The sequence below is a fragment of the Pygocentrus nattereri genome, chromosome 8, assembly GCF_015220715.1.
Source record: "Pygocentrus nattereri isolate fPygNat1 chromosome 8, fPygNat1.pri, whole genome shotgun sequence".
In the NCBI taxonomy this organism is placed as follows: Eukaryota; Metazoa; Chordata; class Actinopteri; order Characiformes; family Serrasalmidae; genus Pygocentrus; species Pygocentrus nattereri.
The window spans coordinates 3,324,218-3,342,236 of NC_051218.1; the positions used below are offsets into that span (position 1 = coordinate 3,324,218).

The window sequence follows — 18,019 nt, forward strand, 5'->3', positions numbered from 1 at the left end:
TATCTGTCTGTCTGTCTGTCTGTCTGTCTGTCTGTCTGTCTTAGTTTATCTATCTATCTATCTATCTATCTATCTATCTATCTATCTATCTATCTATCTATCTGTCCGTCTGTCTGTCCGTCTATCAGTGTTTATTGTATGTATAAAGGACATTAACAACAACATAGATCACTGAAAAGAAAAGAAAATTGTTGAAAGTCTAAAGATCTAAAATGCATTCTGCAGTGAAACTCTTCACACCTCCGTTTCCTAATCTCAGTGATTCTTGTTGTGTTTTCCTGTATTTTCTGCTGTATTTATTTTTTTTCTTTTCCGTGATGAGCGGTTGTCTGAGCATGTGATGAACTCTGAGTGCCTCTTTACAGCCCTGCGGATTCCCCAAAGACCCTTCTGCTGCTCTCATTATTCCTGCTCTAATCTACCTTCTAACCCCAGACTGTAATCCTGCACCACAGCAGAAAGAAGGATGCAGGAACGTGCCAGTATTTGCTGGAAGTCCAGTAGTGTGATCTATACAGCGAGGAGTTTACAGCAGTATAACAGCGCCTCTCACCAGCTGTCCACCTTAAAAAGATATTTATTAGTAATACATCGGAATTACTGATATTTCAACACATTGCCTTAGAATATGTAGGTATACTGTATGTATACAGGTGTTGTTGGTTAGTGTAGTGGGTAACACCTCTGCCTTCTACACTGTAGACTGGGGTTCAATCCCCACCTGGTCAAACACCCTACACTACACCAATAAGAGTCCTTGGGCAAGACTCCTAACACCACCTTCGCCTACCTGTATAAAATGATCAAAACTGTAAGTCGCTCTGGATAAGAGCGCCAGCCAAATGCCATAAACTCTTGTATCTCTGTACATATACTTTCAATTCTGTAGCCGTTTTTCCTTCCAGTAAAACTTTTAAATAAAACCTTCCAATAAAATTGAAATATAAATTGTATGTTTGTGTGGAAATTCCACTGAATATTTAAAATGTGTTAAGATGTAAACAAAGTCATTCAGAGTGGTTTGTGAAATGTTCAGTTCTAGAGAAACTTACAGAGTCAGGGTTGTTCACAGTGGTGGTGATAGGAACCAGACGTCTGAGGAGTTTAACGCCTCTAAAAGCTGACAGTAACTACATGATACGGTCATAAATACGCTGTGAGTCTCGACGTAAAACAACATTTTAAAACGTATTCCTGAGATGTACATGCAGGGTGTTGTGAGGCAAACGAACACACACACACACACAAGCCTTCTAAGCTGCTTCTCCCTCTGGGTCACAGGGGGTGCTGGAGCCTATCCCAGCTGTAATTGGGCCACCAGTCCGTCACAGGGCAGGCGGACACACATTCACACCTAGGGCAATTTAGCATGTCCAAACAGCCTGACTTTGGGGGGGAAGTGGAGAACCTGGAGGAATCCCACACAGACACTGGGGGGACATGCAAACTCCACACAGAAAGGACCATGGTCGCCTGGCCGGGGAATCGAACCCAGGCCTCCCTTGCTGTAAGGCGACAGCACTACCCACCACATCACCGTGCCACCCAGGCAAAATAGCTCCAATGAAAACTTTTTTTTCTCAGATTTTCCATCATTAACCTCATATGTAAAAACTCCAAAGACTCGTGTAGGTTCACTCGTGGTTTTGGATAGTAAATAAAAGGGCATATTTGTGTGGTAATCATGCTGACCTCTGGGTCAATTAAAAGGGTTGTTGGACTTACAAACTGAAAATATGCTAACATTAAATAATTGTGTTGTCTTTGATTAACGATTACAGAAAATGGACAAAAAATAGGGAAAGTGCATTTCTGCATTCCAGTGAATGTTTTTTTTTATGTTGAGCCAGAGAGAATTACATTAGAATAAAACTGAAATAAACTGCTCTGAGATATATTTTAACTTTGTTCAATCAGCAATTAAATTTTATATTGAGGGACCAAAAACCAGTGTAGACCAGATGGCCTGCTCACCAGCAAAACCAGCATATGTCGTGTTTTAGATGCTGGTATGCTGGTCAGCAGCAATGGAAGTTAATATCACTAATGGTGGAACAAACAGTAAAAGAAAAAAGAAGAAAAAAAAACATTCCCATGTAAGTCAATGGAACCAGACTTTTTTTTTCAAATTACTTTGGATCATTTCTGTTAATCAGTTCATCATGAAATGTATACAGTGTAAGGAGCAGCAGGCATCTCCAAAACATGGAGAGCATCAGGGATATGCTGGCCACGCCCAAAACCAGCATATCGCTGCAGTTGGAAGAAAGCCTTGTATCTCCAAAATGGTAACTTTACAGGAGAAGGAAAAAACCTACTTTACTTTTAATGTAAGTCAATGGAACCAGAATTTTTTCCAAGTCATTTTAGGCCATTTCTTTGGGTCCATTCATCATAAAACTTACACCCAATGTAAAAGGCAACAAGCATTTTCAAATGATGTCAAAAGCTGAAAAATGACAAAAACAGAGACATAAAGTTTTCTTCCGACAGCAGTGATATGTTGGGCTTTCATGCTGGTATGCTGGTTACCCAAAATGACAATGCTGGGGTGACCAGCTAAAACAGAACCTGACCAGCACTATATTGTGTTTTAATGATGGTATGCCATACAGAAGCAGTTGTAGCTTGAAAATGGTAAGTTCACAGCAGAAGAAACTCTTACTCTTAATGTAAGCCAACGTAACCAGACTTTTCTTCTGAGGAAACTTGGGCCGTTTCTTTGGGTCCATTCATCATGAAACTTACACACAACCTAGAGGGCTACAAGCATTTTCAAATTAAGACAAAATCTGAAAAGCAATGGACGTTGACACTGACCAGGCCCCAAAACCAGCAGAACAAAACCTTCCTTCTCCAAAATGGTAACTTTACAACAGAAGCAAAAAACCTACTTTATTTATAATGTAAGTCAATGGAACCAGACGTCTTCCCAAGTCGTTTTGAACGGCTTCATTCGGTCCATTCATCATGAAATTTGCACTCGATGTAAAGGGCGACAGGTATTTTCAAATAACGTCAAAAACTGAAAACGACCCAAACAGAGATACGAGGTTTTGCTCTGACAGCAGCCCTGTGTTGAGTTTTGATGTTGGTATGCTGGTCAACCAGCATGACAGTGCTGGGGTGACCAGCTAAACCAGAGCCAGACTCCCATAAACCTGCACACAGACGCCGTCAAAAACCCATGCACCTCCACTTTTGTCAACATGGCCATGCTCCTTTACATTGTGCGAGTAGGTGGCGCCCTCTAGCGGCAGACGCCCACTATACACCCTTTAAACCTGCACAAAAATTCCGTAAACATCCCAGACGTCACTTCCTCTCACATTCAGCTGCAACAACACAGCAGGTCCTCAGACTGAGCAGTTGATCGACCCGTGTGTGCGCGCGCGTGTGTGTGTGCATGTCTCAGATCGCCGCTGGCCTCGCTGCTGCGCGTGTTTAGAGGCGCTCGGACCGAAGCCGTGCGGACTGACTCAGCCATGAAGGTGAGCGCGGCGCCTGTTGGGGCGCTTGGTTTTGTCCGCCTGCGCGAGGCTGCGGCTCGGGACGTCCCTGCTTCGCAGCCAGTCTGGCTTCCATGTCGTTCATGTGGTGCAATACGATTAAAACCCGCTGCGTTTTCTGAGCAGCGAGCTCAAACTGAGCGCTCTGCCTCATAAACGCGCCCCTGAGCTGCGCGCTCGGCCGAGGCAGGAGGAGGATCTCGTGTTACCGTGTTGACACAATGAGATAATCTGCAGCGGGGGGCTGATCTGAAGCCCACTCAGGCAGACAGACTGTTAGATATTCACTGCCTCGTCTGCGGCCTTTCTGCATCACTCTGTACATTTCCTCTAACTCGAGTCATGCTCTGAGAAACTGTGTCACTGACGTTCATCACTTGGGTAATAACCTAGAACCTTCTTGCCTCTGTGAGATATAGTGGTCCTGTTGTGTTGGGTACTGCAGGTTCTGTAGTAAAGGCAGTGGTTCTATTTAGAACCATGAGTTCTAGTTAAAACCATCTCATGCTTTCATGGTTCTTTGCATGGTGAAATGGTTCTTCAGATTGGTGGTGGATGTGTTGTGTATGGTTCTGTACAGCGCCAGAAAATGTTCTGCTGTTGTTTACACTCCCAAGCTTGTACCAATAGAAGAACCCTTTTCAGGCCTACATAGAACCATTTTCAAAAAGGTTCTATAGAACTGTATGCAACGCTTTCTCCATCAATCATGGTTCTTTGCATGGTGAAATGGTTCTTCAGATTGCTGGTGGATGTGTTGTGTATGGTTCTGTACAGCACCAAAAAGGGTTCTGCTGGAACCTTTCAATTGATAGATCTTTAAAGAGCCATTGTTATGAGTTATTATAGATGTGAATGTGAGGAGCGTTTAAGACCTGAAGAACCTTCACATAATAGAACTGTTGAGGAACCTTTTTTTTGTGTTGTTCTCCATGTCACATAAAGTGAAGGCCGGCTGGTGAGGTGGGGCTGGATGAGGAGCACTGTTTTCCGTTTCTCGTTCCCAGACTGACTTTTGGAATGATGTTGAGTTCTACAGCCTGCCAGCCTGTGTTTTGGTACGAGTGTAAAGCACTGACCGATGTGTATGTAACTCCTCAGGGCCCCAGCACAGAGGCGGAGGTAATAGAGGAGGGCACTCCGACGCCAGCCGACCCCAGCGGTGAAGAACTTCCACCGTACCTGCGTGAAGAACCACCTGAGGGTGCGTGAAGCTTTATCCAACCTCGTAATGGTTTTTCCTGATTTTCGTTTCCGTGGATTTAAAACCTGGAAATTTCGCTGCAGGCTAAAAGTTTGGAAGCAGCACCAACTTGGAAACACGGAGAGTTTATTTTAAACGTCAACTGCGATGTTTATTAACACTAACATATTAATCGAGCTCCTCTACTGAAAAAACTTATCCACCATTTCTCCCTTTTTTTAAATGATCACTTTCCGTTTTATTTTGTCTGATCTATAAAAAGCCAGACTGCGCCTTATTTTAGTTTTAGTGGTCATTTTATTTTAAATTCAGGACATCAAATAATACCATTCAATGCTCATATGACTTTCCCAAACGCTACATATCGCTCGTATCTCCGTTTTTGTCGTTTTCCAGCTTTTGACAGTCTGAAAATGCCTGTTGTCCTTTCCATTGTGTGTAAGTTTCATGAGGAATGGACCAAAATAACTTCTTCTTAGAAAAACTTCTGGTTCCATTGACTTACATATAAAGTCCAGAAGGTTTTTTGCTTCTCCTGTACAGTTACCATTCTGGAGATAGGAGGTTTTGTTCCGACAGCGGCGATGTGCTGCTTTTCATTGCCAGGGATTAATTAATTAATATCAGACAGAGAGAATTTGACTAAAAGTCTGCCGCAGTAGTGTCCAGCTAGATGCTTGTTAATGAGCTGAGCTCCTGCTGATTCTCCTGCAGAGTTTCACAGCAGCTCTAATCAGATCCGTTTGATTCCTCCATTCAGAAGCTCCTGGAGGTTCATCAGCTCAGTCAGATGCGTCTCATTAAGAGTGTGTGAAGAATTAACCCTCGCAGAGCCTCTGATGGAAGCAGTAGTTTGAGGCACTGCATTTTACCAAACCCTTTAGAGTCGAGGGGCCAAAGTGCAAGAAATAAGATTTAGGTTCTGCGCAAAAGTCTAAGACACTGAAGCACATTAGCTGAGGTCATTTATCCTGGCAGTAAGTGTGTCATTGCTTGTCGTCTTCTTCTTCTTCTTCTTCTTCTTCTTCTTCTTTCGGCTGCTCCCTTTAGGGGTCGCCACAGCAGATCTTCTGCCTCCATCTTGCCCTATCCATTGCCTCCTCTACTTTTACACCAACCATCTCCATGTCCACCTTCACTACATCCATAAACCTTCTCTGAGGTCTACCTTTTCACCTTCTACCCGGCAGCTCCATCTCCAACATTCTTTGCCCAATATATCCACTATTCCTCCTCAACACACGTCCAAACCATCTCAACCTGGCCTCTCTGGCTTTATCTCCAAACTGCTCCACCTTCACTGTCCCTCTGATCTGCTCATTTCTAATCTTGTCCAGCCTCGTCACTCCCAACGAAAATCTCAGCATCTTCATCTCCGCCACCTCCAGCTCAGCCTCCTGTCTTTTAGACAGAGCCACAGTCTCCAAACCAAACATCATAGCAGGACGCACTGCTGTCTTGTAAACCTTCCCTTTCACTCTTGCTGCTATCCTTCTGTCACACATCAGCCCTGACATCCGTCTCCACCCACTCCATCCTGCCTGCACCCTCTTCTTCACCTCTTTTCTACACTGTCCATTGCTCTGGATGGTTGACCCAAGATATTTGAAGTCATCCACCTTTACGACCTCTACTCCTTGCATCTTCACCTTTCCACCTGCCTCCCTCTCATTCACACACATGTATTCTGTCTTGTCTCTACTGACCTTCATTCCTCTCCTCTCCAGTGCAAACCTCCACCTCTCCAGATTCTCTTCCACCTGCTCTCTACTCTCACCACAGATTACAATGTCATCTGCAAACATCATGGTCCATGGAGCCTTCATGGTTTTATATAGTACTCATGGTTCTAAATAGAGCCACACTTCAGTATAGGGGGACGTTATTATGCCCTTGTAATGCTCTTATTAAGGTTTATGAACCACATAAGCTGATCAGTTGCAGGTGCTGGTGCTCGTTGCAGAGTTAAGTGAATTAGTGCTACATTTTTGGTGCCCACTCTTATGTCCTTCTTGCTGAGCTTTATAAACCCCAAAACTGGTACCACAAAAATGAAATGGTTCTTTATAGAATGCATGGTTCTACGTAGAACCACTACGTTCACGAAAGAACCCCTGAAGTTATTCTATTGTTCTGTTTCCATTCATCATGAAATTTTGACACAACATAAAAGGCAGCTGGCTTTTTCAAATGATGTCAGGAAATGAAAGACAACAAAATGGACATGCGAGGTTGAGGATGTGTCATTATTATAGATGCAAGTAAACATAAATACAGTAAAAAGTAGCAAGAATCTCCTTATTTTGGAAAAGCAGCTGATATCTTGTGAACTAGTTTAAAGAGCAACGTTTGGTCCTAGATTTCTCCTTGATGCCCTGAGCCATCACTCCTGATTAACTTGATTCCTTAAGGCCACGTTCACATTAGCAGGTTGAAGTGGCACCAATCCGGTTTTTTGTTTTCAGGGCTGTGCGGATACAAATCTGATCTTTTCACATCCGACTCCGATCCGTTCTCTCTGACCCGACAGTTCACACCGGTTTAAGTAAGCGACTCAAATCTGTCATTAATGTGATGAACCGGCCTGAAATGACCCTCATGAGCTCCTCCTACTCAGTAACGTCACGTGACTGAATCACTGAATCATCGGCACAAACTAACGAGCAGAACGAGCTTCGCTGAGAAGATCATTAACTCTGATCAGCTCTCAGCTTCGTTATTAGAGCCAGACGGAGGAGAAAAAGGTGAGACGAGCTGCTTTTCCACCGTTTACGGGCTTTAACTTCTGTTCGTCGCTGTTGCCATGGTAACGCTGAATGATGGGGCACACGCAGTGGAAAAAAACGCATGAATTCCGATCTGAGCGTCACATTAAGGTCACATGGCCACGAATCGGATACGCATCCCACCTAGGACCACATATGAAATTGACTCAGGTCGGATTTGAAAAGATCAGATTTGCGTCCACACAGCCGTGAAAACACCAGAGTCACATCAGGGCAAAAGAATCAGATTTGTGCCACTTCAGCCTGATGATGTGAATGTAGCCTTTCATATGTGGTCCTAGATCGGATATGTATCTGATTCATGGCCATGCGACCTAATGTGACGTCAGATCGGAATTCATGTACTTCTTTTCCACTGCACATGACTATCGTTCAGCGTTACCATGGCAACAGCACCATACAGAAGTTAAAAGCAGCTCATCTCACCTTTTTCTCCTTCGTCTGGCTCTGATAATGAAGCTGAGAGCTCATCAGAGTTAATGATCTTCTCAGCGAAGCTCGTTCTGCTCGTTAGTTTGTGCTGAAGATGCAGTGATTCAGTCACGTGACGTTACTGAGTAGGAGGAGCTCATGAGGGTCATTTCAGGAGCCGGTAATAGCCTAAATGGCCAGGGCTCACCAGCAGGCCCAAAGTTTTATTACACACTTCTCTAACCTACGAAACAAAACAGCCGGTTTGCATTGAAGTCCCTGTAGTTACTGAATAGTAAAGCTTAGTAAGTCACCAGCCTGGGATTTTTTTAAGGGGTTAGTAAAGTTATTTGTGCTTTTGAAACTTTAAATGATCACAGTTTGCTTTCACGCCTTTGTCCCATGGTGTAAAACCAAAAGTTTTTGGTTCTGTCTGAGTTATGATTAATATGAGTGGCATATTTACAACCGCAGCTACACGCAGTGACGCACTATTACATAATGCTGTTTGATGTGAAGGAACCACACAGTCCTACTGAGTGTCGGCTGAGCTGTTTGCATCTGTGTGTGAAATGAATCTATAATTATAGCAGAGAGATGGGCTGTAGGGTATGTGGTCACTGCTGCTTTATATTTGGTCAGTTTTTAGCAAACCTATTCATTATACACAGAACTGCAAATGCAGACACACATTTTGCATTTGAAGTACAAATTTGTTGGTGCATCTGTTGCCGTCCTCTGCAAATCCAGCCCTCGGTGTTCGATTAGCACCGTTTGTTGATGTTTTCACTGGTTAATCAGCCTCAACTACTCTATGTACACTATACTACCACATGGCTGAGTACAGTGTGGTGGTCTGCAGGTGTAATACAGCACAGTGGTCTGCAGGGGGCTTCATTAGCTCAGCTCGGAGCTCAGTGAGTTCAGGCGCCGGCGCTCGATGGAAACCATTTATTCATGTGGAGATTGTGTGAAAAATGACGTAAACATTTATGTAAATTCAATGCAGCACTTTTAGGCAGAAATACTGCAAATGGGCTCTAAACCCAGCTGACGGTCACTGTCAGGACCAGTAATTAGGGGTGCAGGACATATCTGTGGTGATTCCCATATTTACTTCCACAAAAAAGGCTTTCATTTGATTTGGTTCTTAGAGAAACGTATTTGTAGACCAGATGTGAGTGTGAAGAACATTTTTAAAGACTTTAAAGGAACCGTCACAATGTAAATTAAGAACCGTTAATTGCTGTAGAACCTTTGCTTGCACTTGCACTGACGCTGTGCTACTGCACTAAACACTTTAAACACCACTGATGCAGATTCGTTTGAAAGCTTATCGTTGCAGTATACACCCTCAAAACGTGGTTCTTCAAGGGTAAGCAAAATGGTGCCATGAAGACACTTTGTATGATTAAATAATAATAATAATAATAATAATAATAACAATAATAATAATGTTATTTATATAGCGCCTTTCACAAACCCCAGTTCACTTCACACAGCATGGGGGGGAAACAAACAAACAAACAAACAAACAAACTACGAAGTGGAAGAGCAAGAAAAATGTGTATTAAAGGAAGAGAATTCCAGAGTTTGGGGACCGTGGCACTGAAGGACCTCCCTCCGGAAGTGGAAAGTCTGGTGCTGGGACAGCAAGTAAGTTATCGCAAGAAGACCTGAGAGAGCGAGAGGGAGTGTAAGAGGTCAGCAGTTCTCTGAGGAGAGGGGGACCGGTAGCCGGTGTAGCTGAGAGAGAACGGGGGTGATGTGAGCTGAACGCTGAGTACGGGTGAGAACTCCAGCCGCAGAGCTCTGAATGTCCTGTAGCTTTTGGATAGATTGTACAGGGAGACCAGCAAAGAGGGAGTCCATGAAGGTGCGAACCAAAGTTTTGGCGTCTTTATCGGTCAGGAACGGTCAGAGACGAGCAATGTGACGAGGAACCTGACATGCAGATCAAAATTAAGCGATGGGTCGAGCAAAACGCCAAGATTTCTAACAACAGGTGCAGGCTTAACGAGCAGGCCGTCAATACTAACTGAAAAATCGGTTCTCTGCATCAATTCAAGTCCGACTTTGTCATTCCAGCTATATACAGTTACACAGTGAAATGAAACAGCATTCCTCCGGAAACCAACACAGGAACACGAGTGTGAGCACTAGAATAAACACAGCGCAGCCGATCCAGTGCAATAAAGAAACCCGAAAGACTTACAGTAAACACGAAACGCGACACGGGAGAGGACCTGGAGCTGTGCGGAGGAGGATGGAACATGCTATGATAGATTGGCAGCTTAACCCATAGCCTAGTGTGTATGAGCATAGCAGTCAGTGAGGCAGCGGCCAGAACAGCAATGGTATGCAGTATTTGGTTGATGCAGTAATTCTACATTGACATTGTTAAAGTGAATTAAAATGAAGTGTTTAAGTAAAAATGCAGCAACTTTATTTTTACAGTGTTCCATTATTTGGACTGTCAGCCTCTCCAGGGTATATTTCAGTTCGTCCGTCTGAATTCCCGTGACCAAATCGTAAGGCTAATTATTCAGTACATGCATGAAATAAATGCAAATTTTTATTTTATTTATTTATTTATTTTTTTGTAAAAGCCCCTCAGATGAACAGAACATGTCTTTTATGATCACACATCACTACACGCTCACAATTTACTGCTGAAAGCCAAAAATCTCCGACGCTCTTTGTGTTATCTTCTAAAAGTGATGTTTCCAGAGCAGATCACTGAAGAGACGCCGTCTGTTTATAGTTTAGAGCCCAGATTTGGGGAAAAACGGGTCGACTTTCAGTAGAAAAACAAAGTTCAGCTTCTTTTATTATAAGGGTTTAAAATGACATCACCGTCTATTAGACTGGAGAGAAGAGCTACAGCCTCACACGACGCCCAGCTTCTGAATGGAGCTTATGGAATATGAATGTTATGGAGAACATGACCAAGTGCGGTTTGGAACCACCGGTGGTCTCGAGGAGTTTAAGAGGCTACAAGCATCTCAAGATTGGTGGAGAATGTGTTTTATGTGGTTCCATTCAGAACCTTTTAAAAAAAAAAGGCTCTTCTGTCATTACAGGCTTGACATTGTAACAATACAAGAGCCCTTTTTGATGCCAAATAGAACCCTTCTCTAAAGGTTCTATATAGAACCATGTAAAACATGTTCTCTGTTAATCTTAAGAACCGTTTAATCATGCAAAGGGTTCTTTGAGTGTTAATGGGTCGACATAGAACCAGTTCCTTTACTAAGAACCCTTGAAGAACCATCAAGTGTGCAGCCTAAAGAACAGCATTAAGTTAAGTGATACTTTTTTGATCCCACAAACGGGGAAATTCCACCTCCGCATTTAACCCATCCGTGAAGTGAAACACCACATACACACCAGTGAACACACACACTAGGGGGCAGTGAGCACACTTGCCCGGAGCGGTGGGCAGCCCTATCCTAAGATGTTGACCTCGTCCGTGCTCCGCCCACAAAAGTATTCCTCCATAGCAACGGTTGCTAGGTTGGACAAGCTTTACCCAACGTGGACAAAAATCCCATTCAACCTAATGAGAAGCGCTAACTCATTTTATATCACATAACCTGCATTAGTTGCGTTCTGCGTTTGAAATGATGTTTATTCTGGGTGTGTATGTGTGTGAAAGGTCAGATGGTCAGATGTAGCGCTCTTTGTTGTGTAATCCAGCTGACGTTAGCACGGTGCTACTTCGGTCATTGTTGTTTCCAACCTGACCAAACTGAAAGAAAAGCTGTAAAATTTACACGATTTGAATGAAACATGTTAAATTAAGTAATTAGACAATGTAATTATGTTAATGTAGCATTTTTCAGTCATGTTAATCTAATCTACACATTTTGAATCAAGAAAATTTAAGAGCTTTTTTTTTTTTTGCAGTGTAATTTCAATACAGTCCAGCTCGGTAGCACAGAGGTTTAAACAGCAAACCCAACGTTTTGATGCCCGTCCAACCTTCAGAAGCTCGTCTGGCCACAAAAGAACACATCTGTAGGTGGAACATGAAAAGGCCAGCTGTTGTTATTCCTACCAATAATCATTCCCACTAAAAGGCTTTTATTATGTTGCAGTTTTTGTCTTTATTTTGTTGTTGTTGTTGTTGTTGTTGTTGTTGTTGTTGTTGTTTTGAGAATGGGAAGCGGTGCGTGATGGTCAGTCTGTTATTTCTTCAACGTGAATGCAGCCTAGTCAGGTCCTGGTAAAAACAAAGGGGGAAACAAACTGGAAATTAAATGGATCTTTGGCTGGTAAAAGTGGCCCAAATCTGATTTTTCTCTCCTAATCTAATTTTTTTTGTTTGGCTGTTCACACTGTTTGAATTGTGATCTGTGTGCAACATCAGTCTGAACAGATCAGCTCCTAAACTGAGCCACATGCGCAAAAGAATAGAGCTTCATCCAGAGGTAAACAACCACAACCACAACTGCCAACGAACGCCAGTCGCTCCCAGAGGGTTCAACGTGGCACTTCTTTGGTTCATGTCCTCGGATGTCGAGATGGATTGACATTAAAGCCACATGAATTCCGATCTGGCTGTTCAGACTGAGTCGCATTGCCGCAGATCGGATACGTGTCGGGTTTCAGTATCACATATGAATGCGTCTCAAATAGGAATCGAAAAAGCCTGATTCTGTGTTTCTTGTTGTTCACGCTGACCGTCAGAGATCTGTGTCACATATGAAGAAAAAGATCAGATTTGGGCCACTTTTACCTGCTGTGTGGAAAAAGCCTTCGACAGACCTCCATCCATTTTCTAAGCTGCTTCTCTGTCCGCGGGGGGTGCTGGAGCCTATCCCAGCAGTCTTCGGGCGGAAGGCAGGATACACCCTGGACAGGTCGCCAGTCCATCGCAGGGCAGACAGACAGACACAGACAGTCACTCACACCCAGGGGCAATTTAGCATGTCCAATTGGCCTAACATGCAAACTCCACACAGAGAGGACCCCGGTCACCGGTTGACATCGTAACATTTATGTACAATAGGTACAACATATTCTCTATCAATCTTAAGAACCTGGTACTGATGCGAAAAACCCTTTTATCATGCAGTGGGTTCTTTGAGCATTCATGGGTCTATAGAGAACCATGTTCTTTACCGAAGAACCCTTGAAGAACCAAGTGTGCAGCCTAAAGAACAGCATTAAGTGTAGAGTGTAGAGAGTCTTGTGAGAACACGTTGTAAAATGAATGAAAATGTTTAAATATTCCAGCCCAGTTTTAAAGTCGGGAAGAAACGGGTTTTTAATGTTTTACGCTGAAATGATGGGATGACCCGACGCTCCAAAAATAAGCACCATATTTCTACAATAATCCAGAAGGAGGAGATGAAGCGCTCTCTTATTTATTATGGTGGAATATCCAGTTGTGCTGTCTGACTCTGGCCTAGTCTGAACCCAGCATGTGATGTTCTTTGCAACAGAAGTTTCCGCCATGCTTTCATGCAAAACGTGGGGGAATTGGTCCGCCTGGTCTTTATCGGAGTGTGCGCTGTCTCTCCGTGCAGCACGAGCGCTGTACAATTGCAAAAGCGCTTCAACGATGATCAGTCGATGCCGACATAGTGTGCTGATCGTGAGCCTGTGTAAATATCGTGAGGGTTGCATGAATCTGTGATCGCAGATTCCCAGAGGAGCTGAGTAATACAAACACGCCGACATGGAGAAGTTTCCAGCATGTCCTTGTCTCTCTCTCTCTGAAGGCAGTGCAGATTAGAATGGCTGGTTCCTTGAAGGATTTCCAAAGCTTGGTGAGGAAAAAAGACCTAATGAAGACGAGGTGTGGGGTCAGTTTCGGACACAAGGTGGCAGTGGTGGCCTGGGGAGGAGGCCGAGGGACGCTGAGCTCTTTCCTGAATAGAGAAGTCGCAGGCCAAGCTGGTGTTTGGTGGGCTTGATTGAGTTAGCCCGAGCAGTGTTCTTTAACCGTGTCTGATTTCAAACAGGCGTAGGCGATCCGATTTACGGCCTTTGATAACAACAGAATGACACGTTTGTCTTTGAGAAGGCCTCAGGGATCAGGAACATCGTCAGCTTGCAAGAAAATCGCTTTAACCTGTTTAAGATCGCCTTTATGAGGCGCAGCCTTGACTCCTTTGTGCCCGAACTTTCTGGTCCTGTCGAGATAATAAGATGAAATGGAATATTGGAATAGAGCGCCTGTTCTTTCCCGTTTGATCTCCCTCTCCTTCGGGCTCCACTAAGCAAGCCGGTTATTTTTATTTAGCTCTTTCTCTGAAAGAGCAGAGCGTTTCTTGAGAGGTCTGATGCTTCCTGTACAGCAGTCTCTCCTTTGTTTAGAGATGGAGGCAGAGACGGGTGGACTAGTCCCGTTTTAACTCATTACTGATAATGAAAATGATGCTCGTGGGCTTTTTGCACTCCCCTGCTAATGCTGTGTTAATTGTTATGCTTTCAACTCGTGTGTGCAGATGTTTGCAGACAGTGTGGCTGTATGAATCATATGGAGTTCAGCAGACTCTGGCTGTGCAGTGCAGTGCAGGTGATTGTGTAATACTCTCGTCTGGCCCCTCTGGCTCTTTAGCTGCCGTGTTTATTGCGGATCCCAAATTAGCGCTGGGCTCCGTGCGGTGCTTTTGTTTTGGTCACTGGCTGGGACAGTGCAGTGGAGATGGCACTGATGCAATCACTCGGTCCAATTCCACAGTTCACGCGTTTTTCTAAAATATAAAGTAAATAATGTAGCGTACTTATTACATAACAGCAATTTAGTGGAAATTTCAATTTGGGTTAGGGCCACAGTTGCTATCAGACGGCTGTTATGTAATGATGGCGTGCTTCAAATGATGCTGCAACACTTCAGATATATGCGATTTAGATTGGAGGCTTACCACAAAGCACGCCAGACTGGCCTTCTTCAAAACAGTGACCACATAGTAATAGCAATAAATGTGAACAGTAAGAGTTGGATCCATCTGATTGTTTTTCATTACCCTAAAGACGCTCTGGTCCTAAGGATATTTGAATAAATAAAGCATGCATGATGCTCTCAGAATGATCTGTGTATGTATATATGGTGGAGCCAGCCAGCCAGGCAGGCCTACGTCCCAGGAACAGTATGTGTAGATAAATGTTATGTAATGCAAACGAAATGCAATAGAAATGTGACTATGCACATTTTAATTATTTAAAAAAAGCCGAGTTTCAGTCTTTCTGCTGCAAAAAGAAGTGCTTTAACTTCATGTAGGCATTTCTCATAACTGTCGAACAGTTTCTGACATTTCATTGGAGAAATCTTAGTCTTTCAACTGTGCAGTGCTGAAGTGGTTTCAGATTTCAAATCGAGCTGGGCCATTCCACAACAGGTGGATTTACCTGTATGTTTAGGATCATTATCCTGTTGGAAGATCCACTTCCTCAGCTTAAACCTTTTGACAGATGGCCTCACGTTCTGGACGTGTTGGCAGTGGATTTAGATCTTCTCCACTTGTAGATGATCTTCTGGACAGTGCGATGATCGATTTCCAATATTATGGAAATGTTTTTAAACCTCTTCCCAGGATCTATCTGTCTGTCTATCTGTCTGTCTATCTGTCTGTCTATCTGTCTGTCTGTCTGTCTGTCTATCTGTCTGTCTATCTGTCTATCTATCTATCTATCTATCTATCTATCTATCTATCTGTCTGTCTGTCTGTCTGTCTGTCTGTCTGTCTATCTATCTATCTATCTATCTATCTATCTATCTAACTGTCTATCTATCTGTCTATCTATCTATCTATCTATCTGTCTATCTAACTGTCTATCTATCTATCTGTCTATCTATCTGTCTATCTAACTGTCTATCTGTCTATCTATCTATCTATCTATCTATCTAACTGTCTATCTATCTATCTGTCTATCTATCTGTCTATCTATCTGTCTATCTATCTGTCTATCTATCTGTCTATCTAACTGTCTATCTATCTATCTGTCTATCTATCTGTCTATCTAACTGTCTATCTGTCTGTCTATCTGTCTATCTATCTATCTGTCTATCTAACTGTCTATCTATCTATCTGTCTATCTATCTGTCTATCTAACTGTCTATCTGTCTATCTATCTATCTATCTATCTGTCTATCTATCTATCTATCTATCTATCTAACTGTCTATCTATCTATCTGTCTATCTATCTGTCTATCTAACTGTCTATCTATCTATCTATCTGTCTATCTATCTGTCTATCTAACTGTCTATCTGTCTGTCTATCTGTCTATCTGTCTATCTATCTATCTATCTGTCTATCTAACTGTCTATCTATCTATCTGTCTATCTATCTGTCTATCTAACTGTCTATCTGTCTATCTGTCTATCTATCTATCTAACTGTCTATCTATCTATCTGTCTGTCTATCTATCTGTCTATCTATCTATCTATCTATCTATCTATCTAACTGTCTATCTATCTATCTGTCTATCTATCTGTCTATCTAACTGTCTATCTATCTATCTATCTATCTATCTATCTATCAATCTATCTATCTATCTAACTGTCTATCTATCTATCTGTCTATCTGTCTATCTATCTATCTATCATTTTCCACAAAGTGCAGGATGACAACAATGTTAATGTTACACATCACTTGTTCAGGTATATCACCTTCATTATGTTGAATGAAGTGGAAACCTTTCCTGGGGTGTCCTTACTTCTGCACTGGACTATTTGCTTAAAAACCGTTATCAGCACTGGGTGGACGTGTAGATTTGATCTAGAGAAGCAGAATGTTTGGGCGATGCTCGATTGCTGTGCTAAACCATCTGCGTTTTATTCATTTTACTGCATCAGTAATGCTACAGAAATATAAATCAATATCCTCTACGGGCAACAATGCTAAATAGGACGTTTTTCTTAAGTTCTATTTAGTATTTGATTTTAACGTGTTGGAAAAAAATTGAATATTTCTAATTGGTTTTAATTAAACTGGAGTAATTATGCTTTCTTAAGTGTTCTTTAAATATCTAAACATCCAAAATATGCTTATAAAAGCCTGCGGTTTGTCACAGTAACACAATTTATCTTGATATTGCTAAAATATTTTCACTTTGCTCATCTTTTGTCCACACAGTGTGGCTCTTATCCTTTACTGTAGCTCTGTATGAGCGCAGTGGGGAAGTAGGCTGGTGCTGTTTTGCCCTCTGATGGTGTTGAATGGTGCCTGAGCAAGTGTGTTTGTGTTTTCGTTGTACAGAATCAATCCCCTCGCCGCAGGTGGGCATCTGGGGTCAGCAGCATGCTCAGTGTGGTGAAAGATAGCCACAGAGTCTAGGCCACATGCTAATGGAGCTGTGGAGAATTATAGAGAAGATAAAAAGCGCTCTTCACTGCAGCATGAGTGGCGGTTTGAGTTGTGAGAAAGTATTTGTGGGGTTTTTTTGTGCATTTTAAGGAAAGTGTGTGTGTTTGTGTGTGTGTGTGTGTGTGTGTGTGCGTGTGTGTATACAAAGATAAGAAACAGGAGTTTCTAAAAACTGGAGTTAACTGATTAAAAGCTACAGAGCAACTGGGCCTCCTAACAACCACCTGGAAGAGCTGCTAGACCCCAACACTGCCCCCATCAGATAAACAGCGCTTAAAGCTTTCATCTCTGAGAGAGAGGAGAACATCAAGCTGCTTCAGATCTGAAAACATCCACAGGGGTTTCTGTCCATCCTTCCACTGTGAGAAGACCACTCAGCGCTGTGGGTCTGAAAGGACGTGTAGCTGGTCAAGAAGAACCTCACGGACACACGGATGAGGCACGGACACACAGAGACGGCCACATCAAACAAAGAAGCTGGACAATGGACTGACCGCCCCAGAGTCGAGACCCCTACACCACTGAATGTATTTGGGAATAATTGGATCATGAGAAGCAGGGAATGCGACCAACTTCTAAGACTGAACTTTGGAGATGTGTCTGCAGATTCTTTGAGGAACTGAAAGTGAGTCTCCTGACAAAGAATGGAAGCTGTAATGAAGATACAGAGTGACACAGTAAATACTGATGAAGACAATAATAATTCCTTATGCTGAATAATGAATACCTTGTACTTAAAGGCAAGGAAAGGTTAATATAAGTAGACCCCACATTCTGACATTGTACAA

At 42.8% G+C, this 18,019-nt stretch overlaps 1 protein-coding gene across 1 annotated transcript in view; it reads left to right on the forward strand.

The window, feature by feature from the left end:
- The first annotated feature begins 3,321 nt into the window (after window positions 1-3,321).
- zgc:101566 (uncharacterized protein LOC449823 homolog) overlaps window positions 3,322-18,019 on the forward strand; it is a 57,668-nt gene continuing 42,970 nt past the window's right edge. The window contains exons 1-2 of the mRNA XM_017698835.2: window positions 3,322-3,491; window positions 4,611-4,713. Coding sequence (XP_017554324.1) covers window positions 3,486-3,491; window positions 4,611-4,713 — 109 coding nt within the window. The 5' untranslated portion in view covers window positions 3,322-3,485. The remainder of the gene's footprint in view (window positions 3,492-4,610; window positions 4,714-18,019) is intronic.